We start from the raw sequence: 24034 nt of genomic DNA on the forward strand, positions 1-24034 counted from the left end.
AAATTGGAAGGTGGGTTGCAAATTCCACCTACTACTCAGGTGCATAAATAATATGACACCTATTGACCTAAAGATAGCGCTGTAATAATCAAGTTTACATTTTCCCAATTATTTCGATAATGGCTTTGCCTAATCTCCTAAGTCATCTGCGTCTTTGCTAAAATGGTCTTCTGCTCTAAAAATGTCAAATTTTGCAACTTTTTCTCGATTTTCTCAAAATCCTCCTGTCGACATCTTGTCTGAAACTGCTGGGCCAGTCGTCCCAAAACTTGCAGAAGCAAGAAAAATGGGTAAGCATAAAGATCTAAGCGACTTTGACAAGGGCCAAATTGTGATGGCTGGACGACTGGGTCAGAGCATCACCAAAACGGCAGGTCTTGTGGGGTGTTCCCAGTATGCAGTGGTCAGTACCAAAAGTGGTCCAAGGAAGGACAACCGGTAACAGGGTCATGGGCGCCTGTCTCTGTTATGTATGCACACATCGACAGTGCTGCATTTGATTTGGTGCTGTTCTATTGTGCTGGGATCGATTGGTGATGCCTGCGGGCTCTGGGTTGTTTGATCGGGTCTGCCTTTGATGCTGTGTCAGTCTAAATAAAGAATGCCACGGAGAGGTTGTGTCGAGCGACAGCGCTGTGTCCTGACGTGATTTCTAAATACAATATTGGCGACGAGGATGGCTGATATCTCTCTCCCACCACCTGCCCCCTTCCTGGCATTACCTGGCGAGCCTCCGGTACCATGGACTCGCTGGCTACATAGTTTTGAAAATGACATCATCGCCTCAGGGCTCGACGACGTGAGCCAGGCTAGGAAGACGGCTCTGTTGCTTCACTGCTTGGGAGCAGAGGGTCATCGTGTGCTCGGGACTCTGGGGAACGTCACAAGCTTTGCCGATGCTGTGGGACTTATGAGCACCCATTTCGCTGCTCCACAGAGTGCCCTCCTTCGGCGATTTATATTCCGTCAGCGACACCAACTGCCTGGTGAGTCTGTGCGGCAGTACGTAGCTAATTTGCGAGGGCTAGCTAGCTCATGCAAGTTTGGCGCGCTTCAGGACGAGATGGTTCGCGACCAGCTAATCGAACACACCAACAACGCAAAGGTGCGTGAGACTCTCCTGCTGGAAAAAGACGGTCTGCTGCTGTCCAGAGCAATTACCATCGCACTACAGGTTGAGGGAGCAGCTGAGTATGCTGCTATGCTAAATACACAGCAAGTGGCTACCTCCAGTCAAGCTGCCAACGACTCCTCCCTCTACTCACGGCTGCCCCTCGGGACGCAACCCAGCCAGAGCGAGGCGGGCGCCGACTCCACTGGGGACGTCTTGCAACTGCAACGACGGCGTTCTCGGCCCCGCCCTCAACAGTCCTGTGGTAACTGTGGGTCTCGGTCTCATGTTTCAAGGGCTCAGAACTGCCCTGCCCGTGGCCAGACATGCCGTAGCTGCGGTAAGCACAATCACTTTGCCAACGTCTGTCGATCTTCCCCGGCTGGGTCAGAGGGCCACACCCCCCAGTCTTCAACCGCCGTCATTCACAAGGTGAGCTCTGGGCCAGTGTCATTCAAATCATGCACAGTCAACATTAATGATGTGTGCATCCCCCTGCTGTTGGACACCGGTGCAAGTGTGTCTCTCCTGAATGTTGATACCTACAGTCAATTTTTCGGTTCACTGCCACTGTCCGCACCCTCAGCTGTCCTCTGTGGGTATGGTGACTCCAAAATCGATCTGGTTGGCTCTCTCCAACTGACTGTCCGCTATGGAACCAAGCTGGTGCCCAATGCAGTTTTTCATGTGGCACGCCGTGGGGCCAACCTGATGGGCCTGGACCTGTTCTCCGCTCTGGGGTTTTCCCTCTTAGACACAAGGGGGGCAGCAATCCTGACTGTCGCCACACCTTGGCAGCAGAAGTGGCCATCGCTGTTTATGGGGCTGGGCTGCCTCTCTGCCTTCACCCATCAACCTCTACTCAACCCTGCTGTGAAATCTGTCATCCAACCACTGCGCCGCATCCCGTTGGCTCTCCGTGATGGGGTCTCCGCCGAGCTGCAACAACTACTGGAAGCTGGCATCATTGAACCGGTGGACGCGTCACCTTGGGTCTCAAACCTCGTGGTGGCTAAGAAGAAGTCGGGGGGCCTGCGTGTCTGCGTCGATCTACGTGCAGTAAATAAGGCAGTGGTCCCTGGTAAGTATCCACTGCCCACCTCAGAAGAACTCACTGCTCAGTTCTATGGCTCTGAGGTGTTCTCCAAGCTCGACCTCAGACAGGGGTACTTACAGGTGCCCCTCCACCCCAGCAGCCGAAACCTCACAGCCTTTGTGACACATGCAGGAGTGTTTCGCTACACCAGGATGCCTTTCGGTCTCAGCTCCGCCCCTAGCTGCTTCCAGAAAATCATGGTCTCCGTGCTGGCTGGCATACTGGGCGTGGCCATTTATCTGGACGATATAGTGGTACACGGGCCCACCAGTGAAATCCACGACAAGCGCCTTAACATGGTCTTCGCAGCCCTGTCCAAGCACAAGCTAACTCTCAGTGCTGAGAAATGTGTCCTCTCTGTACCAGCCATCGACTTCGTTGGGTTCCGGCTGTCAGCGAGCGGTGTAACTCCACTACAATCCAACGTGGACGCCATTCAGGCCATCCCTGAGCCCAGCTCGGCCGCCCAGGTCGCCTCCTTCCTGGGTATGACAAGTTACTACCTGAGGTTTCTTCCCCAGTACTCTGCGACCACAGCCCCCCTGCGCCAGCTGCTGCGTAAGGACGAGCCATGGGTGTGGTCAAAGGCATGCAGTGACGCTGTGCGTGATCTTAAGACTCAACTGACTTCACCACCAGTGTTGGCTCACTTCGACATCTCCAGCTCCACCTTTGTGACCTGTGACGCATCAGCCACAGCGATAGGGGCCGTGCTGTCTCAAACCCAGAACGGTGTGGAGAAGCCCATTGCCTTCGCCTCCCGTGCCCTCAACCTGACCGAGCAGCGGTACTCCGTGGGTGAGCGTGAGGCGTTAGCCTGTATCTGGGCTTGTGAAAGGTGGCACCTCTACCTCTATGGCCGCTCCTTCACCCTCAGGACAGATCACCAGGCCCTGACAGCGCTGCTGTCCACATCTGGGACAGGCCACAAACCCCTGAGGCTGCACCGCTGGTCTGACCGCCTCCGCCAGTACAACTTCAGCCTGCAGTTCACCCCAGGCAGACAATGTTGTCGCCGACCTGCTCTCTCGCTCTGTCTCCACCCCAGCTCCACAGACGGACACTGACTGTGTGGAAAAGGACATTGTCCAAATGCTACACACACCCCTCCAGGCCACTGTCTCTCTGCAGGAGCTGAGGGCAGCCTCCGAACAGGACCCTGTCCTCTCCCAGCTCCGCACCTACATCCAGAACGGCTGGCCTCACAAGGTCCCAGAGGAGCTGGCTGCGTTCGCCCGAGTCAGACAGGAGCTCTCCTGCTGGAACGACACCTGCGTGGCACGTGGGTTTTGCACAGTGGTCCCAGCTGCTCTCCGTGCACGTGTTTTGAATACGGCGCATGAAGGCCACCTGGGCATTGTGAAACTGAAACAGCGCTGCCGAGACCTGGTGTGGTGGCCGGGGATAGACAGAGATATTGAGGCTCTGGTGAAGGACTGTTCTGCCTGCCTTGTGAGTGGCAAGACTGGCCACCAGGCTCCCCCACCCCTGCAACCTCTCGCCTGGCCCTCTCAGCCCTGGGAACACCTGCAGTTGGACATTTGTGGTGAGATCCATGGAGTTCCCCACCACCAACGCTTCATGGTGGTCGCCTACGATCTACACTCAAAATGGCCTGAACTCACCACTTCCGGCACTGTGACCTCACAGATCATCATCGACTTCCTGGACTCTCTTTTCTCTCGCTGGGGCCTCCCAAAGGCCATCACCACTGACAACGGCCCTCAGCTGGTCTCTGCTGAGTTCACTGCTTATCTCGACAGCAAGGGCATCCGTCATATACGCACTGCGTACTACCACCCCCAGGCCAATGGCGGCGTTGAACGTTTTCACCAGTCACTGAAGAACGGCCTCAGAGCACACATGGCCCAAGGGTGCTCTTTCACGCAGGCCATCCGTCACACTCTGCTGCACTATCGGGCCACACAGCACTCGACCACAGGCGTCTCCCCAGCCTCTCTCATGCTAGGCCGGGAACTGTGCATGCCCCTTGACAGGCTCCGCCCCTCCACACCTCAGGCACCTCCCTCTGGGGTCAGAGCCTCAGTCACTCGTCAGCAGACGCGGATGAAGCAACGGTTTGACCAGTCAAAACGAACCAGGGTGCCAGACATCAATGTGTCAGACTGGGTCAGGGTCCGCAGGCCCCACAGGGACAATAAAATGGCTTCATACTGGTCCTCTCCTCTCCAAGTCACCCGTCAGCTGGGCCCAGCCACTTACCTCCTCAGCGATGGCACTCGGTGGCACTCCAGTCGTCTACGGAAGGTGTCAGCTCCGCCACACACAGCTGGTGACACAACCATAGCCATTCCCTCAGCATGGCGAGACGCCCCGGGGCTTCATGCAGCTCCTACACGGGCCCCAGACATTTCTGGGCCTCAGCTTCCCCTGCCATCTCCCTCCCCACCTCGGCCTGACCAGCCTCAGGCCGCCCCGCGACCTGTTCGCACACGTTTACGCCCTGGCCACCTAGAGGACTTTGTGTCAACCTTTCATGTTTGAAATCCTGCCGGGGGGGGGGGGGGGAATGTTATGTATGCACACATCGACAGTGCTGCATTTGATTTGGTGCTGTTCTATTGTGCTGGGATCGATTGGTGATGCCTGCGGGCTCTGGGTTGTTTGATCGGGTCTGCCTTTGATGCTGTGTCAGTCTAAATAAAGAATGCCACGGAGAGGTTGTGTCGAGCGACAGCGCTGTGTCCTGACGTGATTTCTAAATACAATAGTCTCACTGATCCATGTGAGGAGCGAAGGCTAGCCCCTCTGGTCCGACCCCACAGAAAAGCTACTGTAGCTCAAATTGCTGAAAAAGTTAATGCTGGCTATGATAGACAGGTATTGGAAAATACAGTGCATCATAGCTTGCTGCATATGGGGCTGTGTAGCTATAGACCGGTCAGAGTGCCCATGATGACCCCTGTCCATCGCCGAAAGCACCCACAATGGGCACGTGAGTGTCAGAACTGGAACATGGAGCAATTGTGAGGTGGCTTGGTCTGATGAATCTCGTTTTCTTTTACATCGTGTGGACGGTCGGGTGCATGTGCGTTGTTTACCTGGGGAAGAGAACATGGCACCAGGATGCACCATGAGAAGAAGGCAAGCCAGCGGAGGCAGTGTGATGCTCTAGCCAATGTTCTGCCAATGAAACTTTGGGTGCTGGCATTCATGTGGAAGTTACTTTGACACATACCACCTACCTAAACATTGTTGCAGACCAGGTACATCCCTTCATGGCAACAATACTCCCTGATGGCAGTGGCCTCAGGTCACTTTAATGTTTTGAGTAATTAGCTCTCTCTCTCTCTCTCTCTCTCTCTCTCTCTCTATATATATATATATATATATATATATATACTACGTACATATACACACACAGTGGTTCTGGAAAGTTTGTGAACCCTTTAGAATTGTCTATATTTCTGCATAAATAGGACCTAAAACATCAGATTTTCACACAAGTCCTAAAAGTAGACGAAGAGGACACAATTAAACAAATGAGACAAAAATATTATACTTGGTCATGTATTTATTGAGGAAAATGATCCATTACATATCTGTGAGTGGCAAAAGTATGTGAACCTTGCTTTCAGTATCTGGTGTGACCCCCGCCACCCCCCTTGTGCAGCAATAACTGCAAATAAAGGTTTCTGGTAACTTGGATCAGTCCTGCACATCGGCTTGGAGGAATTTTAGCCCATTCCTCCATACAGAACAGCTTCAACTCTGGGATGTTGGTGGGTTTCCTCACATGAACTGCTCGCTTCAGGTCTTTCCACAACATTTCGATTGGATTAAAGTCAGGACTTTGACTTGGCCATTCCAAAACATTAACTTTATTCTTCTTTAACCATTCTTTGGTAGAACGACTTGTGTGTTTAGGGTCGTTGTCTTGCTGCATGACCCACGTTCTCTTGAGATTCAGTTCATGGACAGATGTCCTGACATTTTCCTTAAGAATTCGCTGGTATAATTCAGAATTCATCGTTCCATCAAAGATGGCAAGCCGTCCTGGCCCAGATGCAGCAAAACAGGCCCAAACCATGATACTACCCCCACCATATTTCACAGATGGGACAAGGTTCTTATGCTGGAATGCAGTGTTCCTTTCTCCAAACGTAACGCTTCTCATTTAAACTAAAAAAAATCTATTTTGGTCTCATCCGTCCACAAAACATTTTTCCAATAGCCTTCTGGCTTGTCCACATGATCTTTAGCAAACTCCAGACGGGCAGCAATGTTCTTTTTGGAGAGCAGTGGCTTTCTCCTTGCAACCCTGCCATGCACACCATTGTTGTTCAGTGTTCTCCTGATGGTTGCCTCATGAACATTAGCCAATGTGAGAGAGGCCTTTAGTTGCTTAGAAGTTATCCTGGGTTCCTTTGTGACCTGGCTGACTATTACACACCTTGCTCTTGGAGTGATCTTTGATGGTCGACCACTCCTGGGGAGGGTAACAATGGTCTTGAATTTCCTCCATTTGTACACAATCTGTTTGACTGTGGATTGGTGGAGTCCAAACTCTTTAGAGATGGTTTTGTAACCTTTTCCAGTCTAATGAGCATCAACAACACTTTTTCTGAGATCCTCAGAAATCTCCTTTGTTCTTGCCATGATACACTTCCACAAACATGTGTTATGAAGACTTCGATAGATCCCTGTTCTTTAAATAAAACAGGGCGCCCACTCACACCCGATTGTGATCCCATTGATTGAAAACACCTGACTCTAATTTCACCTTCAAATTAACTGCTAATCCTAGAGGTTCACATACTTTTGCCACTCACAGATATGTAATATTGGATCATTTTCCTCAATAAATAAATGACCAAATATAATATTTTTGTCTCATTTGCTTAATTGGGTTCTCTTTATCTACTTTAGGACTTGTGTGAAAATCTGATGATGTTTTAGGTCATATTTATGCAGAAATATAGAACATTCTAAAGGGTTCACAAACTTGCAAGCACCACTGTTTAATATAACACTTTGGCAATTAATTTTAAAATCTATTAAAAATCCAAATCACAACTACGTTAATGCTTTTTTTGTTGTTATTTAATATAATTGTAATCTCATTAAGCATATTCTTAAAATAGTCCACCATTATCCAAAAATTATTCATTGCTGCAATGTCAGTGATATGCGCTTGTATCTGTGACTATCTGTCAAAATGCCCCCCCCCCCAAACAAAAGCAATTAAAAACTTGTGCACACATGAGCATTGCTGCAACCAACCATATACTCCTCAGCAAACAGTGCACTACTGACACCACTTTAAAACAGCATTTGATAAATAATTAGAAACTTTTATTAACCACATACAAATCAGTATTCCTTAAAACACGTAGGCTGGAGTGAAAAAATAACTAACACTTTCTAAACTTGAGCCCCTTCACCATACCAATATCCAAAAATGTTAAGACAGGACTTCGGAAAGATATAATTACAGCATTTACTGTTGAAATGAAGACCTAAAAAAAAAGTATAGTAAATATACTGAGTGATATTTCAAAAGATGATGGTTCTCATCAGGATTTGGTGAAAGCAGATCAGGGAAATAAATAACTTGACCTTAATAAAATCATTTGGTTTCTAGCCCATCAAGGAGTGCAATGCACACCTTGTTTTGCTCAGTTAATTAGTTAGTTATATATATATATATATATATATATATATATATATATATATAGTTAGTTAGTTAGTTAGTTAGTTAGTTATATAAATAATAAAACAGGGACACTGATTTAAACCAGGTGTTCTGAACAGAGTATTAAGATTGCAGAATATGGATGAATGCAACACTGAAAAAGTAAAACTACGCAAGCCACTACAGCCTCATGTCGGACTCATCTGCCCCTTAAGAGATTATTCAAATGGTAAACACCTATCCAGCTCTCCAGGGAACCACTGAATATGAAAATATAATGGGATGACTGATTAACTGTGAAATTATATCCGTCTTAAAGTTGGCACCAGCAAACACATTCAATCAATCTACAGCACACTTGGAATATGACATGACTGTGTCATAAAAGTCATCAATGGCCATCGAATTTTAAAAGTCTCATTTGCAAAAAAAAAATAAAATATACATATATATACACACACACACACACACATACATATAGACACACACAAATACTAGATGGTTTTGTAGATTCCTTATTTAAGTCTGTATGGGATGTGTCATCTGGGTCAACAGGAATAGGTGGTTTTGGAAAGCCGCTGCAGATTTGCTTTGAAATGTCCCTGTTTGGGTTTTGATGGCAGCTCATCTGTAAGGCCAGACCTCTGTGCAGGTCTTGTGGCAATCCTTCTCTGCCTCTCTGCTGCCCTCCTCTGTATCCTGGTGCAGGGAGACAAGTTTTTGTCACTGATAAATGTCTGTTCTGGCAAATTCATTGCCCTTGATTGTCCTTCTAAGGCCCAGAGAAAGCAACTTTTCAAGTCAAAATTTCTTTTTTCTTTTTCACTACAATTAAGCACACTGTTAACACTACAGTTGTACCTCTTAGAAAAACAACATGCATTTGATGACATTTTTATTTCTAGTTCTCTAACATGTAAGTGGGATGGCTTAGCTGGGATTAATCCATGTGGAAACCTTGTGTGCATCAACAAGTGGAACTGCCTCAATTGAAAACTAGGTTACAGTCATCTTCTCAATCAACTTTTTTTCACTTATGCAGAAACTCTGTCACACGCATGTGCGTGTGTACACACACACTTCACTTGCCACATTCATCAGACAAGGAGCTGAACGGATCCAGGGAGAACCAAGAAATACTCACATTAAACCTCTCTTCCTCTCCAGGGATTTTTGTGTGGCAGCTGACAAAGAATTCGTTCCTTTGGAACGGCCTGTGTTCCTGCTCTGAACCCACACAAATACACATGCAAACATTTAGTAAATAATTAGTGAAAATAATTAGGTAAAATAGTTACCTAAAAATGGAGTACAATGCCATCCACGATGCAGTTAATATGAATTGAAACCGCATAAATAAAAAAATAGTTCACATTCCTCACTGCCAGATCAAAATGAGACCAAAAAACAGATGCAACAAAAGAGGGCAAAAAAAAAAATAAAAATCAATACCTCACACTTTAGGTATCATGAGGTAGTTGTACACTTTGCTCCTCAAAGGAAACAGTTTTGTGAGTTGGTGAGGAAGAAATTTAACTCATTATTTCTATTCTAATGAGCACAACTGGATCGGATCAGAACTGCAATGATTTCAGGGGCATCTGGGTAGCGTAGCGGTCTATTCCGTTGCCTACTAATACGGGGATCGCCAGTTCAGATCCCTGTGTGTTACCTCCGGCTTGGTCGGGCGTCCCTACAGAGACACTTGGCCGTGTCTGCGGGTGGTAAGCCGGATGTGGGTATGTGTCCTGGTCGCTGCACTAGCACCTCCTCTGGTCAGTCAGGGCGCCTGTCGGGGGGGAGGGGGAACTGGGGGGAATAGCGTGATTCTCTCATGCGCTACGTCCCCCTGGTGAAACGCCTCACTGTCAGGTGAAAAGAAGCGGCTGGTGACTCCACATGTATCGGAGGAGGCATGTGGTAGTCTGCAGCCCTCCCCGTATCGGCAGAGGGGGTGGAGCAGCAACCGGAACAGCTCAAAGAGTGGGGCAATTGGCCAAATGCATATGGAGAGAAAAAAAAAGGGGGGGGGGTCAAAAAAAAAAACTGCAATTTCAAATACTTCTTGTTTGTACTGACATTTGAAAGTTATATGGTGTGTAATATTTCTGATTTTTTGAAGCATAATGTGACTAGAAAATATAAGCAGTGTTGCTGAACCACAGTAACAAAAACAAAGGAAACAAATCATGCCCCTCCTCTCCCCCGAATTTGTTTATTGATGGTTAAAGACCTGTGTTGTTTATTCACATAGCTGAACAATATATGTCAAGCATTGCACCTTTAAGTTTGTGAGTAATACAGTATCATCATGGTCCCATTTGATATGCATGTGTTTGAATTATGGACTCAGTTCTGAGTTAACACTAGAACGACTGGGATTTCACTCCTACCTAAAACGACCATGGGCAGTCAAAATGACCACCGATTTTTAAACTCTATCTTTTCAAACAAATTAAAATGGCCGCTGTCCAACGCCTGTAAATACTGCAACGCCCGGTGGTAGTAATGGTGTGTCTGAAACGGCTTCTGTAACCAGACATGTTGGCAATAATCAAAAATCAAGTTTAGACTATTACTCAGCACTGGAGAATGCTAGTGTGTTTCTAGGACAGAGCAATGAACTTCGTGAAGGAAATGACGCGACCAACACACGTCATAAATAGTTAAATGATGCGCACGATGACACGTAAATTACGAGCTGTCTTTTTGACCACTCATGGTCATTTTAGGTAGACCTTATCATAACTTTTTTTGTGCAATTGATCTAAAACTAATTTTAATGCAAATATATGCAACTAGTAAGTGACCCGCACCACGTTGCGGTGATCATGACGTTTATTAGCTATCCACCCGTCTAAATCTCCCTCCTCTTCATCCCGCCAGCTAACCACCTTCCCCCTGCCCCTAACCCCCCCCCCCCACTCCAACTCCCTCCCCCCAAATGCTCAGAATCATCTGAAATGCCGAGAAGTGGCTTTTAGCCATTTTTAGAAAAATGCATATTTTGCATATTTATGCATAATTTTAATTTTCTGGGATTTTTCCCTTACTCTCTGAGACAATACCTACCACCTCCAAAAAGAATTAGGATCATAAATGCTTTAGTTTTCGGTCCCGCTATCTACACTAACACACACACACACATTCCGAAAATATGAGTAGAAGGTGCGAAAGTACCCACACCTGTACGACACGTCACAGAGAGGATACATACCACCGTCTCTTCAGTTTATTTTCTTGTAGAGCCAGCAGGCAAGAGCATCTCTTCCTCGTCGTCAGTGTCGGACGCCATGACAGAAGAGTGTAAACGACACACAAGCATTGTGGGTAATGTAGTGTTTCACGGACAAATTTACAGGAAACTACAACGCGGAAGTGCGCTCGACTATGGAAGCCCAAATGACTGCGGACATTCCTCGTGGAGTCCGCTCCGCGTACGTTCTGCCCGAGTATGTTTGGGCCTTTAAATGTGATTCATCAGATAAGACACTCGGACACTTCCACGCGCGCAACAGCGGACAACTGTATTGTTGGTCAGACCCGCCAAAACCCGAACCGCCCGCACGCGCTGATTTACATTCAAAAACAGGAAACTTTATTGAGTTCACTTCACGTGACAGCCGCCATATACGCCCGTGCTCGACCCATGCAAATGCGACTCTGACGTTGTTGCTTATTTCACGGACGCTTTCTATTTCCAACGCTGCTCGCTGTCTCCGCCCGCCATCCAGCAACCCGTTAAGAACGCGAGGTTTGTGCGAACGGCGGAAAGAGCCGAGGCGTGACGTAGCCAGAGCCCACCATCTTGTTGAACTGCTCAGGATTCTGAAGGGATTCCACATATTTTATGCATATTCCGCATATTATGCATAATTTTAATGTTCTGCTATTTTTTATAGGTGCCCCTGATCATCCCCAATAACCTCCAAAAAGAATCAAGGCCCCAAGTGCTTTAGTTTGGCCGTTTATAGACTCCCACACAGACACACACCAGACACACATTGTGAAAATACGGGAGTCGATCTTAGGAGCATTCAGGGAGTGGAAGGTCTGTATCTTTTTTTCCCACAAAGTTATTAAACTTTGAAAATCCAAAACCGTCAAAATGACGGCCTTGGTCGTTCTAGTGTTAAGACTGAAAGTTCCTACAACAAGCTTCCTTCAATTCTACAACATACTCATGTTCAATTATTCTTTGTTGTATGTCAGATAGATGTGTTTGGTACGTTAGTGCTTCTTACAGTCCGAAGCAGAGATTAAGAAAAGGCTACCTGACGTCTGACTTCTCTCTCCCTGACCAGTTCTCTGTCCCAGCTGATCAGGCGCATCCTCTCCCCAGCAGACATACAGAAGAAAATGCCATAGACTTCATAGCGTGCGGAGCGCAGCTGGAATGGAAAAGTGTCACAAAGCGGAAGGTTTTACATAAATGTCAGCATCATATTATTACCGGTAATACCTAATGTTGGCCATAAATACTCAATGACACGGTAAAAGAGGGAAGCCAAAAGATGACCACAGAAGGGCAGAATGTGGGTGTGTGTTAGACAGACAGAATGTTAATACCTGCAGTGTGACTCTCTCCTGCAGCAAAAAGTCCTGTCTGCTACAGAATTCTCCTCTGCCTGGAGTCTGTCGTTCAAAGACTTGCAGGAACTGCTGGGTGTCCTGGGTGTGCATATGAACGAACACACACAGACACACACAGACACACAGACACACACACACTACAGTGAAGTAATTTGTCAACACATAACCAATGTATGCATTCTTTAAAATTGTTTCCTTCACAGCCGGGATTGAAGGTCAACAAAAAGAGGAGGAATGTTCACAGAAACAAACATGACACTGCTTTGTCTGCTCACCTTGATGGTGCGGAGAAGCTGTGCCACTCTCTCAGTCCTTAGGAGTCTGCGTGTCAAGAATCCCTTAACTGCTGCCAACACCAGGGGGCGACAGCACTCCGGGAAAGAAGTGGAAGGTTGAAGTGGAGGAGGTGGCTGAGGGTGGAAAGAACAAGATATGAGGGGTGAGTAATGAGGCCCACAGGCGATGAGAGAGGAGAATACCAATTTAATCAATGACAATCAATTAATTTCCCACCAAGATTCTCAAGGTCTTTCCTCTGGCATCTGTTTAGCACATTATGGCCAACAGACGCATCGCCCATCATTGTAACGGGACAGAATATGAAAATGGATTCACTAACACTCACTTGTTGCATCGAAGACTGCTGCAGCACAGGGACAGGCTGGCTGAAATACTGTAGTGTCAGAGCATAATTAACAAGACAATTAAAAAAGGTGATGATTAGGAATTGGTAAAATGTATATGCCGTGTGTGTGTATTTACTGAGTTTATTGACCTGAACCTGATGCTTGACTGTAATTAGGTATTGGTTATTTATCTTTTAAGAATTCATATTTTTTTACCCCCATCAAGACATGGATTAAGCTTGTGATTTGGGCACCTTGGAGGAGGTATCAGATGAGGTCAAGGTGTCCCCGAGACATGAGCTGGACGCTGGACAAGGGAAGGCAACGCTCTGGAAGACACGGTAACGTGCTGCCAATGACTGAGCGAGAGAGAGAGCGAGAAGTCAGACGTAAGTAGGAGCTGATGGGAGGGAGAATGTATGTGTGCATACATGTGCATATACATACATGCATGTGAGCAGGAAAGGTTGGGGAAACATTGAGTTGGCGCAGGGCAGCAAATGAGGCAAGAGGAAGAAATAAATTGAGGATAGAGATGTAAAGACATGCGGGGAGAGATGGAAGAGGCAGGAGAGGACAGGGAGGAGAGAAAGGGGAGGATGAGACAATTGGTGAAAAATGACAGTGGGGGGGATGAGATGAGAGACAAAAGAAAGAGGGATGAGAGAGGGGAGGCAGAATGGAGGAGAAGAAGGGAACTTTAGAGGCGGTGCTTTATGGGACAATGTGGCACTTAACCAGAGCCTCATGAATTAAACAAATTATCCTTTTCCCTTTTCTGTGTCAATTCCCACACGTACACACATACACTTTCTCTACCAAACAGTGTGGCCAGCTCCCTCCCTTAACCCTCATCACATCATCAATGACAAAGGGAGAGGGATACAAGAAAAGAAAAATGACAGAGGTCCTTTCATTAAACAGTTTATGTTAATTATATTGTTGTTAGAGATGCATACATTACACAGAGAAAGTAATTAATAGAGCTAGAACACTGGCCAAGCAGGTACTGATGCATGTGAGCACGCATGTGTGCACACACACACACACACACACGCGTGCACACACAAACAAACAAGCACACACACACACACACACACACACACAAGGAAGATATGAGGATTGCTTGCCAAAAAACAGTGGGTGTCCTTGGAAAGACGTGCATGCGGACTCTTAAGCACATACACATACAAGAAACAGTCTGCGATGCCAGCGCGGCTCTTAGGGACGCAATGAAACATTTATGGTAGAATCCCTGGGCTTTTTTTTTTTAAACGTTGGAGCGTGAAGGTCTCTCTTGTAATGAGCAGATGTCAGTAGTCTACCCACGACCCGGGTCTCTGAGAACAGGTAGAGCAACACTGTGTGTGTGAGTGTGTGTGTGTGTGTGTGTGTGTGTGTGTTTGTGTCCACATACATGTGCATACACATGTGTCTATCAGGGTTGGACGATATGTCAAAATTCTTCTGCCGGCCACAGTCAACACAACAATCGGCGATTGCAGATCTATCTCCCCCCCACACACATCATTTTCAGTAAATGCAATCATGGAAGAGCTCGTTGAGAAAAAGAATACAAAATCCCTTTTTTGGGATTATTTTGGTTTTAAACTGGATACAACCGACAAGCTGTGGGACCTAAATGAAGTAATTTGCCGTCTTTGCAAACGAGTAGTGCTGGCAAAGGATTCTAACTGTACATACAATTTTGGTGTAGTTTTCAAATATGATCTATGAATTGGCGTTTCAGTACCAATCAATTGGAAGCAACTATTAAAGACGGCTTAATTGTCATTTAATCACTGCCCTGTTTTGCTTGAAATCAGTGCAACAAGAATGTGCATATGGCCTAACTCCAACTGCCAGTTCCTACTCGTGCACGCTTTGAATTGTGCTTTACAGGTTAATTATTTACCGAGTTGAATTCTCAAGGAGACAGACCATTAAATTAGCAAAATAAAAGGACAAGAATCATGCAAAAAAACAAAACAAAAAAACAAACAAACAAAAAAAACAACTGCCAATCATACTGCTTCTTACTCTCATGAAACATTTTCGTTCACCATACTTTTAAAATATGACGAACTGTTGAGAGGGTTATAAATTCTACAGCTTCAACTGCAGTTCTTTAAAAAAAAATCTCATAGATGGCCTTTGATAGAGGCAGCAACCTTCCATCCATCCATTATCCTAACCGCTTATCCTGCTCTCAGGGTCACGGATGCTGGAGCCTATCCCAGCAGTCATTGGGCGGCAGGTGGGGAGACACCCTGGACAGGCCGCCAGGCCATCACAGGGCCCACACCCACCCCCCCCCCACACACACCCATTCATACCTAGGGACAATTTAGTATGGACGATTCACCTGACCTACACGTCTTTGGACTGTGGGAGGAAACCGGAGCACCCGGAGAAAACCCACACAGACACGGGGAGAACATGCAAACTCCATACAGAGGACAACCCAGGACGACCCCCCAGGTTGGACTACCCCAGGGTTCGAACCCAGGACCTTCTTGCTATGAGGCGACTGCACTAACCACTGTGCCACCATGCCGCCCAGGCAGCAACCTGCTGGGACAAATTATTGCAGTGTATAGCAATTATCTTATTATACATCTGTATGACGGAATGTGATATAATGTCCCACAAAATAAAATGCAACGGAAACAGGGAAATGCAAGTATGGATCGGCGTATGGATCAGCGAGTCCTACTCATAATTACCCTTGTTTTTGTGATTTGTGTTTCCTTTTCCATCTTAAATTTTGGTCGTATATCACTTTAGTTTTATGTGAATTTCAAACATGCTCCATTTGGTGTGGATTTCAGAGATGAGCCAATATATAGTCTGCATTTCATTTCTTTCAGTCCAAGTATTACGATTCTTATAGTCAGAGGATAAGATACATTTACATTTCCAGTCTTGGGAGAAAATTGTGAGTCAACACTGAAAATATGTCATACTAAATTTATCGCCTTAGTGGTCGACACCATGTTATGCAAGTTCATATAATTGAAATAACTATTGATATTCATGTCAGCCCATTTTACATTCTGAGTGCAGGACAAAATTGTGATAAGCAATGGTGGAATTAGCCAGATTAAAGTTGTCACCACTGGGTAGGGTCAATCCAATATGCTGAATGATAATTAAACATACCTTAACATAATTAAAAACGGTGGCTCGAATATCTGAATATATGAAGGTTGCAGGTTCCATTCAAGCCAGAGCCAAAAGCCCTCTCTGAATGTGAAAGCAACACACTGAACTCTGACTTGCCTAAATACTGAGATGCTCTGAATAAGATAGCAAAATAAATACTTTAAATGTTACGGGTTCATTTGTGTAGCAAAAAGAAGGTATACCAGAACCGGCCTGGCAGAAAGTGCACAACAAAGATCTGTCACCGGCACCTGCTTTCATTTTTCAATCAGCTTTTTATTTGAGGTCATATCTGGCATTTCAATCCCCATGAAATTTGTTATACCACGATTCCCCATAATCAATAATATCTAATATGTCCTGCCTTTGAGTGTATCTGACTTTGCCGCTTCTTACCTGTATTTGCTCCAGTTGCCGTCTCCTCTGCTCATCTTCCAGGGCTCTGACCTGAATTGCATGGGCCTGTGTCTGCTGCTGGGACTTGTCCTCCTGCTTGTTAGGGTCTTGATGCCAGTGCAATGAAGCAAAATTGAGATGCAGAATGATGCATTTTTCAAATATGTGCCAACAAATCTTGACAATTAAAGAGCACAGACCTCACACACATGCTTAAGCTTAAGCCTACATCATTGTTATTCTGTTACCTTTAGGAGCACTGGAGTGAGGTCTGACAACCCATCTGGCTCCTCCACTTTCTATCCTTTCTTCATTCCCCTCCGTTGTTTGCATAAGCAGTCTACGTTTGGCCTTGGAAACCCCTCTGTGACCTCCTCCTTGGTTCTCTGGGGTTAAATACTTTTCCTGAACACAGTAACTTTTTGAACCAAAGCCTAACCCTTCGTGCAACCACAGCTCAGATGGTGTATCGACATCATATGATTGGTTAAGAGACAGGGAGTGGGCTGAGTTCTCTCCTTCTACACTCATTTCATTTTTCCTTTCTTTGGGCTGGTTACTAGAGTCTGACAAAACTGAGTCTTTACATACAACTCTGGTGTTGGATGAAACCTTCCGGAACGCATAAGGAATGCGCATCCTCTGGGCCAGGGAGTTGATACATTTTGATGATTGCTGCTGTTTTGTACAGACCCTCTGATCGCCATAATTCATAATACTAAGGTCCTTTGCCAGTGGTTTCCAGTCTGACTGCTGCACCCTAGAAGGAGCCATACCTGACATAGGATGTCCTCCTTTTTCTGTCACTTCTACACGCTCAAGATCGGAGGTCTCGACAAGATTGAAATCCTTTACGTTGACAGTGTCATTCCTTTTTACCATAGTTAAGGGGAAATTATCTTTGGGGCTGTTGTCCCTTGGTTCAGTTCTTAGCTCTTGCTTATTCTTGTAATTATCTAATGATTTTCTTCCCTGCCACTCAATGTAACTTTGCTCTTGCTCTATATCATTTCTATCATTACCAGCCGGCCTGTCCTCCAAATGATCACAATCCTTTTGATTGTTCTGGCCAATCTGTTGATCTTTATTAATCGTGTCTGTCTGTTCAATGTGTTGAATACCCTTACAACAAAAGTCACCAGGGAGGTGCAGATAATCTGCCTGCCAGTGACTCTCCATGTTTTCTACAAGCGTGGACTCAAGATCTGAGATGAGATCTTTTAGACTTGAAAGGTTCAACTCAAGCTGATGTATCTGCTGTGCTTGATCTGCGCTCCTAGCAGATACCCTTGCTACATCGCCTTCACTCGCTTGACATGTAGTTGGAAAAACATTCAGCCATCGCTTACTTTTTTGTCCCAGATTAATTTCTGTCTTCACCTTGTTGTCTTCATTTAGGGCTGTATTCGCCAGAACTTTCCTCTTTGGGGCACCAGTATTCTCAATAGCTCTTGATACTTTAAAATCGCCTTTGCTCTTAAAGCAAACTGGACTCATAGATAACTTAGGGGTTGGGACAGTCTGGAACTTCCCTACATTTTTAGAACTAGATAGGATGTATTTGGCATTCTGTTTGTTTGTCAAAGAAAAGGCCTCAGGGACCAGGGAGTTATCAGACTGCAGCTCAGAGAAGGTACTCATTTGTGTGGGCTCTGTTCTGACCTCTTGTGAGTTGTCCAACTGATTAAAGGGTGTTTCTCCTTCAACTCCAGTCGGTATCTCTGTGTTTCCATCTTCAGTCATATGTTTGCTCTGAGATTTAAATTTTGACTTTTCTCCATGGTACTCAACAAGAATTGGCTCACTCCTGGATATTTTCTCCTCATCATCCTCCCAAAAATTTTTTGGTGACATTTCCACTGGCAGCAGAAAGTGAACATGGTTCCCTCCAAGTTCACCGTTTTCTTCTGTTTTCCCTCTCTCTGTAGTCAATGTCCCCTTGGGGAATTCATCATTCTCCTTGTCAGAAAGGTCCTCTTCCTTCTCCTCTTGTTTTTCCAGCTTTTCCTGTGCTGTCTCTTGGACTTTAGAGTTCTTTGTCTGGTTCCTAATCATTCTCTGATGACGCCGATACTCCTGGGATTTTTTCAGCAGGGCCTGGAGACTGAAGCGGTAGGGTTTCTCAAAAGGCTTTGAGTCTGTTTTATTAACCTGGTTGCCCATCAGTTCCACTTCTCTGCACTTACATTGAATTTGTGTTTGGTTTGCTGATGCAGCTGTATGAATAGTAGCTGGTGAATGTGAAGACTTTGGACAACAACTAGTTTTGACTTCATGGACTGTTCCTTCATCTCCAATTGTATTTTGAACTTGGCCAAGTTCATTTATTTGGCTGAAAAGGGGAATAGCTTCACAATCTCTACTTCCCAGATGAGTAATTTTGGATGCCCCAATTGAAGGACTTCTTACCTCATTTCCAAATGAAGTTTCCAACTGTACTGAGTTGGCCACGATCACGGAATTATGTTGGGGTGAAGGGCTATTATCCTTTAGCTGGTGACCCATTATAAAATTATCATAAACAGATACTCTCATTGCACACCTCTCCAGTTCTTCTCCATCTATGGGAGGGTGGCTGATAATATCTGGAATCTTTGTGATTGTATCTGAAGTCTTGTGCAGGAAAAAGGCACCCATATTTTTAGCTTCCTGCTCAGAGTCAAATTCATGGTTCTCTTCTCCTGGCTCAATCTTAGCAGAGACACTGGTGCCATTTTCTGCATTGTCATAGGTTACATAGCCTGAAGACAGCGACTGGTGGCTTATATCAGCAGGGGGATCTGTAGTTGGCTGTGATGGCAGTTTCTCCTCACATTGATCAGAAGTGAGGCGATGATCAGAAAGGGCACAATATTTGGTTGATGTCAAGGGAGAACCATAGATACCATCCCTTCCATCATGCAGGCCAGACAGTGGCGAGAACAACAGACTATCCCTGGTGTCTCTGACATCATCACTATGAGACATTAATGCATTGCTGGTGAAGTGGGAATATGAGGATTTCAGTGTAGGCAACTCTGGGTCTTCATGAAAAAACTCCTCCAATGTAGGCACTTTCCTCAGCTGCAATACATTGGTTGACAGAAGAAGAAAAAACAAGGTCAGAGAAATGGGCAATCTCTCATTCGACAAGTTAAGTTTGACAAGTTAAGGATCTCCGAGTCTTACTCGTACTTACCCTTGTTTTTGTGATTTGAGTTAGTTATCATGAAAGAAACATGAAAACATAAGAGACATGGCCAATTTCTCATTTAACAAGTAAAGTCGTTACAAGAGAGTACTGTAAAAAGAATTGTCCATTTGAAATGGGCACTCCAAAATGCATTTGTAATTCAGGTGTAATAATGGAAGATGCTTTCTATATTAGTCAAGTTAAAAGATGAAGAATTGTTATTACCTGAACAGTGTGTAGAATGTTTTGTACGCAGGCCACTTTTGCATCAGCCTTTGATTTTCTCTGCTCAATTGAATTTTGGAAAGTAGTTTTGAGTCTCTGAATTTCCTCTCTCTGTTTGCCAGACAGCTGTCATTGTAAGAAAAAAAAAGGTTTTGGAAAGTTAGCAATCATATACACTGACTCTACAAAGCAGGGACACATGTTCATTTGTTGAAATACTGATCAGATAAATCCAAATAGAAGCTATAGTCCCTAGATAATTTTACCAAACAAATTCACCTAAATGAATAAGAGCAAAGAAGAGGAGATAGGCTAAAGAATTACTTTTGAGGCTTGAGAGAACAGAAACATGGATTGTGCACATGAGGGAGAATAGATGTGAAAAGAAATTTTGGACACAATGATAAAAGGCTCCAGGGGCTGGTATGAATGTCTCAAGAACTGCAATGCAGGGTTATTTCATGGTAGCACAAAAAAAGACAGTCAATGGCAGGCTAGTGGAAAAGAAATGGTGCTGAAAAAAATCTTTTATGAGCAACAAATTATCTACAGTTAGTCAACTGACGGTCCAGAGAAACAGGCCATGAAGACCATAAAAATGGAAAAACCTGTTGTATTTTAACACAACTCGACCCACTTCTTGTTGTGAAAAGCAAGATACTGAAGTTGGAGTGGTTTAAGGATGTCAGTAGAAGCAAATATCCATTTGTGAATGTTTTGTATTTAACTTGATAATTCCTCATGCTAATTCCTTGATGTTGAGACATCAAGATTGTTAGTTTACTGCAGTGGCCTTCTCAGACACCACATCATAAATCCAATGGAATATCTGTGAGATGAGATATAAAGGAGCAATTCGAAAGTACAGTTCCACTACCAGTCAACTCAATACAACTGTTTGAAGGGCGACAGTGGCTCAGGGAGTAGAGCAGGTCGTCTGGAGGGTTGTTGGTTTGATCCTCGGCTCCTCCTTGCAAAAATGTTGGTGTCATTGAGCAAGACACCTAACCTCTAACTGCTCCCGATGAACTGTTTGGCGCCTTGCATGGCTGACACCGCCGTCAGTGTTTGAATGTGTGAATGTGAGGCATTCATTGATTGTAAAGCACTTTGAGTGGCTGTTGCAGCTAGAAAAGCGTTATATAAATGCAGTCCATCTCACCGTTAGAAACATTTGAGTCAGCAAGGGCCAGCATCCCTTTAGGTGTCTTTCAACACTTCGTTGAGTACATTGTCCGAAGTTTTGAAGATGTTGTGAGGGCAAAAAGCAATAATGTCAATGTCTTGCTAATGTTTTGTACACCCACCAGTGTATATGTATGTAAATGGTTGAGTACGCAGCCCTGAAATGTTGTATGCATCACTGATAAACGCCATGACAGCTCGCTTAATTAGAAAATAAATCATGAGACACACGCCGTAGCAAATGCATTATATACGTTATGTTAAAGGAGTATACCAGAGAGTTGAATTAGTTCATCTGGACACAACGTTTATTGGGAGAAACTTTTCATCACTCATCTCCCAATAAACGTTGTGTCCAGATGAACGGATTCAACTTTCTGGCATTTCCTTACCTGGATTATTGAGCATAGATCAAGATGTTAGAGGAGATATCACGAACGCCATAACAGTCGGCAGATGAGTGTGAATCTTCCTATTATTGTCATCATCGAGAAACTCAAACAGCAGTTAGCTAACAGATAAAGATAAGCCTTCGTACCAAGGGAGGGAGGATTCGTCGTCCATAGAAGCGAATAAGAGATGTTCCATCGCTAAACCCTCTTCCACGTGCTGAAGGCTGGTTTTCTTTACTTTCTCTCAGCTGGGAAAGACGATTTTGCACAAACTCGTTGTAATCTTCCATCTATAGAGGATTGGACAACTAGCAGTAAATTAACAAACGTTTCTTTTTCGGCTGGAGATCTCTCTAGCTTAAGTAAATGTTAGCAAGCTAACGTTAGCCTTAGCCCGGTTAGCGTTCAAACTCTATTGATACGACCCGGGGATCAATCAAATAAAATGTAAAAAAATATTTAAGTATATGGGTTACCCAAACCAGCGGTAACTGACCAATGCTACCTGTTTATCGTAAGGGACAAAGTTCTGTAAGAACCACTGGTAATTTCTCGGACTAAAATCGCCGACCGAGTGGTGTGGCGGATATTTACATCTTTACCCGCCTCTCTTCCAGCAGAGTTTGGAAACTGCCTCGGCGTTTACAAACCCCGGCATGGATTTTAACGTAGCGTAGACGAAGTCAAAGAAACGATCGCTTAGCCAAACAAACGAGCTTAAGCCAACTACAACGTTGCCACTTCAAAGCAAGTCATTAAACGTTATTGACTCTCACTTAAACGTTTTCAAGAGGCAGCCAAAGTGAGCATTTTTTTGACGAGACATCGCTCCGTGTTTTGGTTTTCACCAAACATGTTTCGCAGCGACGCCGTGCTAAAGCCAACCATACCGCCTACAGGAGCCAAAACAAAGAAACGAAAGTAACGAAGATAATCAGCCAAGCTGCAGTAACGAATCTAAGTGCCAAATAAAGTCAAACGTCCATACCGACATAGATATCGATCCCCACTATTGATATACGCTCGCAAATGAAATATAAAGCTCTGGTCCGTCATGCTTATCTATTTTGCACAATAGTGCCAATAAATGGAAGGAATGAATGTTACTTTTATCATTCTTTTATAATGGACATTTGGCCATTCATGATAATCTCGTCGGAAGTATTTCGTTTTACCCCCGGATAGTTTAAGGTTTGAGGGGGAGTAAAAAAAAAAATCTGAAAAATATTGCTCAATTATCAACAATTGGTATATTTACAAATGCAACGACCGTCAGCATAGGACCGAGACATGAACCAGAAGCGATAATGTGATTAAAGTTAAACTGAGCAGAACTTTAGACCCGATCAGTTTCCACACGTATGGTGAACACAGTCATTCTCTTCTTGTTTTTGTATAAAGACTACAATTTTGAAACGAGGACGTGAACAACATGGCTGTCTGTAATTGGCGAAAAGGATGCAACTGATAGGATCAAGCGGTTCACTGGTTTACAATCAAGTTATAAGCGATTAATTCAAGTGACTTCGGGTATATGTCATTTATAATCAACGTTAAAATGCAAAATAATTCCGGCTTCATATCTGCATCATTTCAGCGTCCAATTATATATAATATATATATATAAAATAAAGTAAATTCTTTATGAGACAGTACGAGCCTGTTTCATGCCATAAGCAATGATCAGCTGTCGTCAGCTATTATTTTGCTCCTTATTTGTTGAGCACTTTCCCCACCATTGAGTGTTTCTTTTAACAAAGTTATATATATATATATATATATATATATATATATATATATATATATATATATCAACACAGATACAGGAAAAATACAGTTTTAATGCATTGCAGTACAGGCTTGTTTTGTCTTTTTTCCCTGTATCTGTGTTGATATTCAGCTCCCCATTAGTTGAGCACTTATAACACCATTGACGGTTTCGGAAAAAAAACGTTATATATATATATATATATATATATATATATATATATATCAAGATTTTATAAAACATTACAGAACACATGTTCCATTTTCAAACATGTTTACTTGTCATATACAAAATAAACTAAGCTGTTTATCAACAAACATACAATATATACATCAATAAATTAAAAGATGCGTCAGACTGACGATGGAACAGTTAATTTCATGATTTCCAGTACATCGTCATCATCACGTACGGATATACAAACTGCAAAAAAGTACAATAATTTAGTTGATGATAGATACTTACAAAGACTGTCACATTTTTAAGTATTTTCCCATAGAAAGTACTGTAGTAGAATAATTTATTACACCCCATACAGAAAAATTACAAAACACAGAATTTCTATTACAAGGTAATTTCTGAATATGCCATATTTGCACAAACTCACGACTTTTCTATAGCTTTAAACTGACCATTAATATATTTCAGA

General features: G+C 44.3%; 2 protein-coding genes across 3 annotated transcripts; both read right to left on the reverse strand.

The window, feature by feature from the left end:
* Window positions 1-7536: 7536 nt before the first annotated feature.
* Window positions 7537-17605, reverse strand: LOC130113325 (uncharacterized). 2 transcript variants are annotated; one of them, XM_056280911.1, is made up of 8 exons: window positions 16892-17605; window positions 16644-16750; window positions 13082-13129; window positions 12732-12866; window positions 12433-12534; window positions 12138-12254; window positions 9008-9090; window positions 7537-8562 (listed from the first exon to the last, which is right to left on the reverse strand). In XM_056280911.1, exons 1-8 carry the CDS (start codon window positions 17523-17525, stop codon window positions 8412-8414), a joined length of 1377 nt encoding a protein of 458 aa, XP_056136886.1. In that variant the 5' UTR covers window positions 17526-17605; the 3' UTR covers window positions 7537-8411. The 2 variants fall into 2 exon arrangements, with proteins under 2 accessions (XP_056136886.1, XP_056136887.1); XM_056280912.1 differs by lacking the exon at window positions 13082-13129.
* Window positions 17528-22203, reverse strand: LOC130112927 (uncharacterized). The gene is made up of 5 exons (XM_056280449.1): window positions 22123-22203; window positions 21764-21907; window positions 20041-20166; window positions 17666-19706; window positions 17528-17550 (listed from the first exon to the last, which is right to left on the reverse strand). Exons 2-5 carry the CDS (start codon window positions 21905-21907, stop codon window positions 17528-17530), a joined length of 2334 nt encoding a protein of 777 aa, XP_056136424.1. The 5' UTR covers window positions 22123-22203.
* Window positions 22204-24034: the final 1831 nt, after the last annotated feature.

Source organism: Lampris incognitus, chromosome 5, assembly GCF_029633865.1.
Source record: "Lampris incognitus isolate fLamInc1 chromosome 5, fLamInc1.hap2, whole genome shotgun sequence".
NCBI lineage: Eukaryota > Metazoa > Chordata > Actinopteri > Lampriformes > Lampridae > Lampris > Lampris incognitus.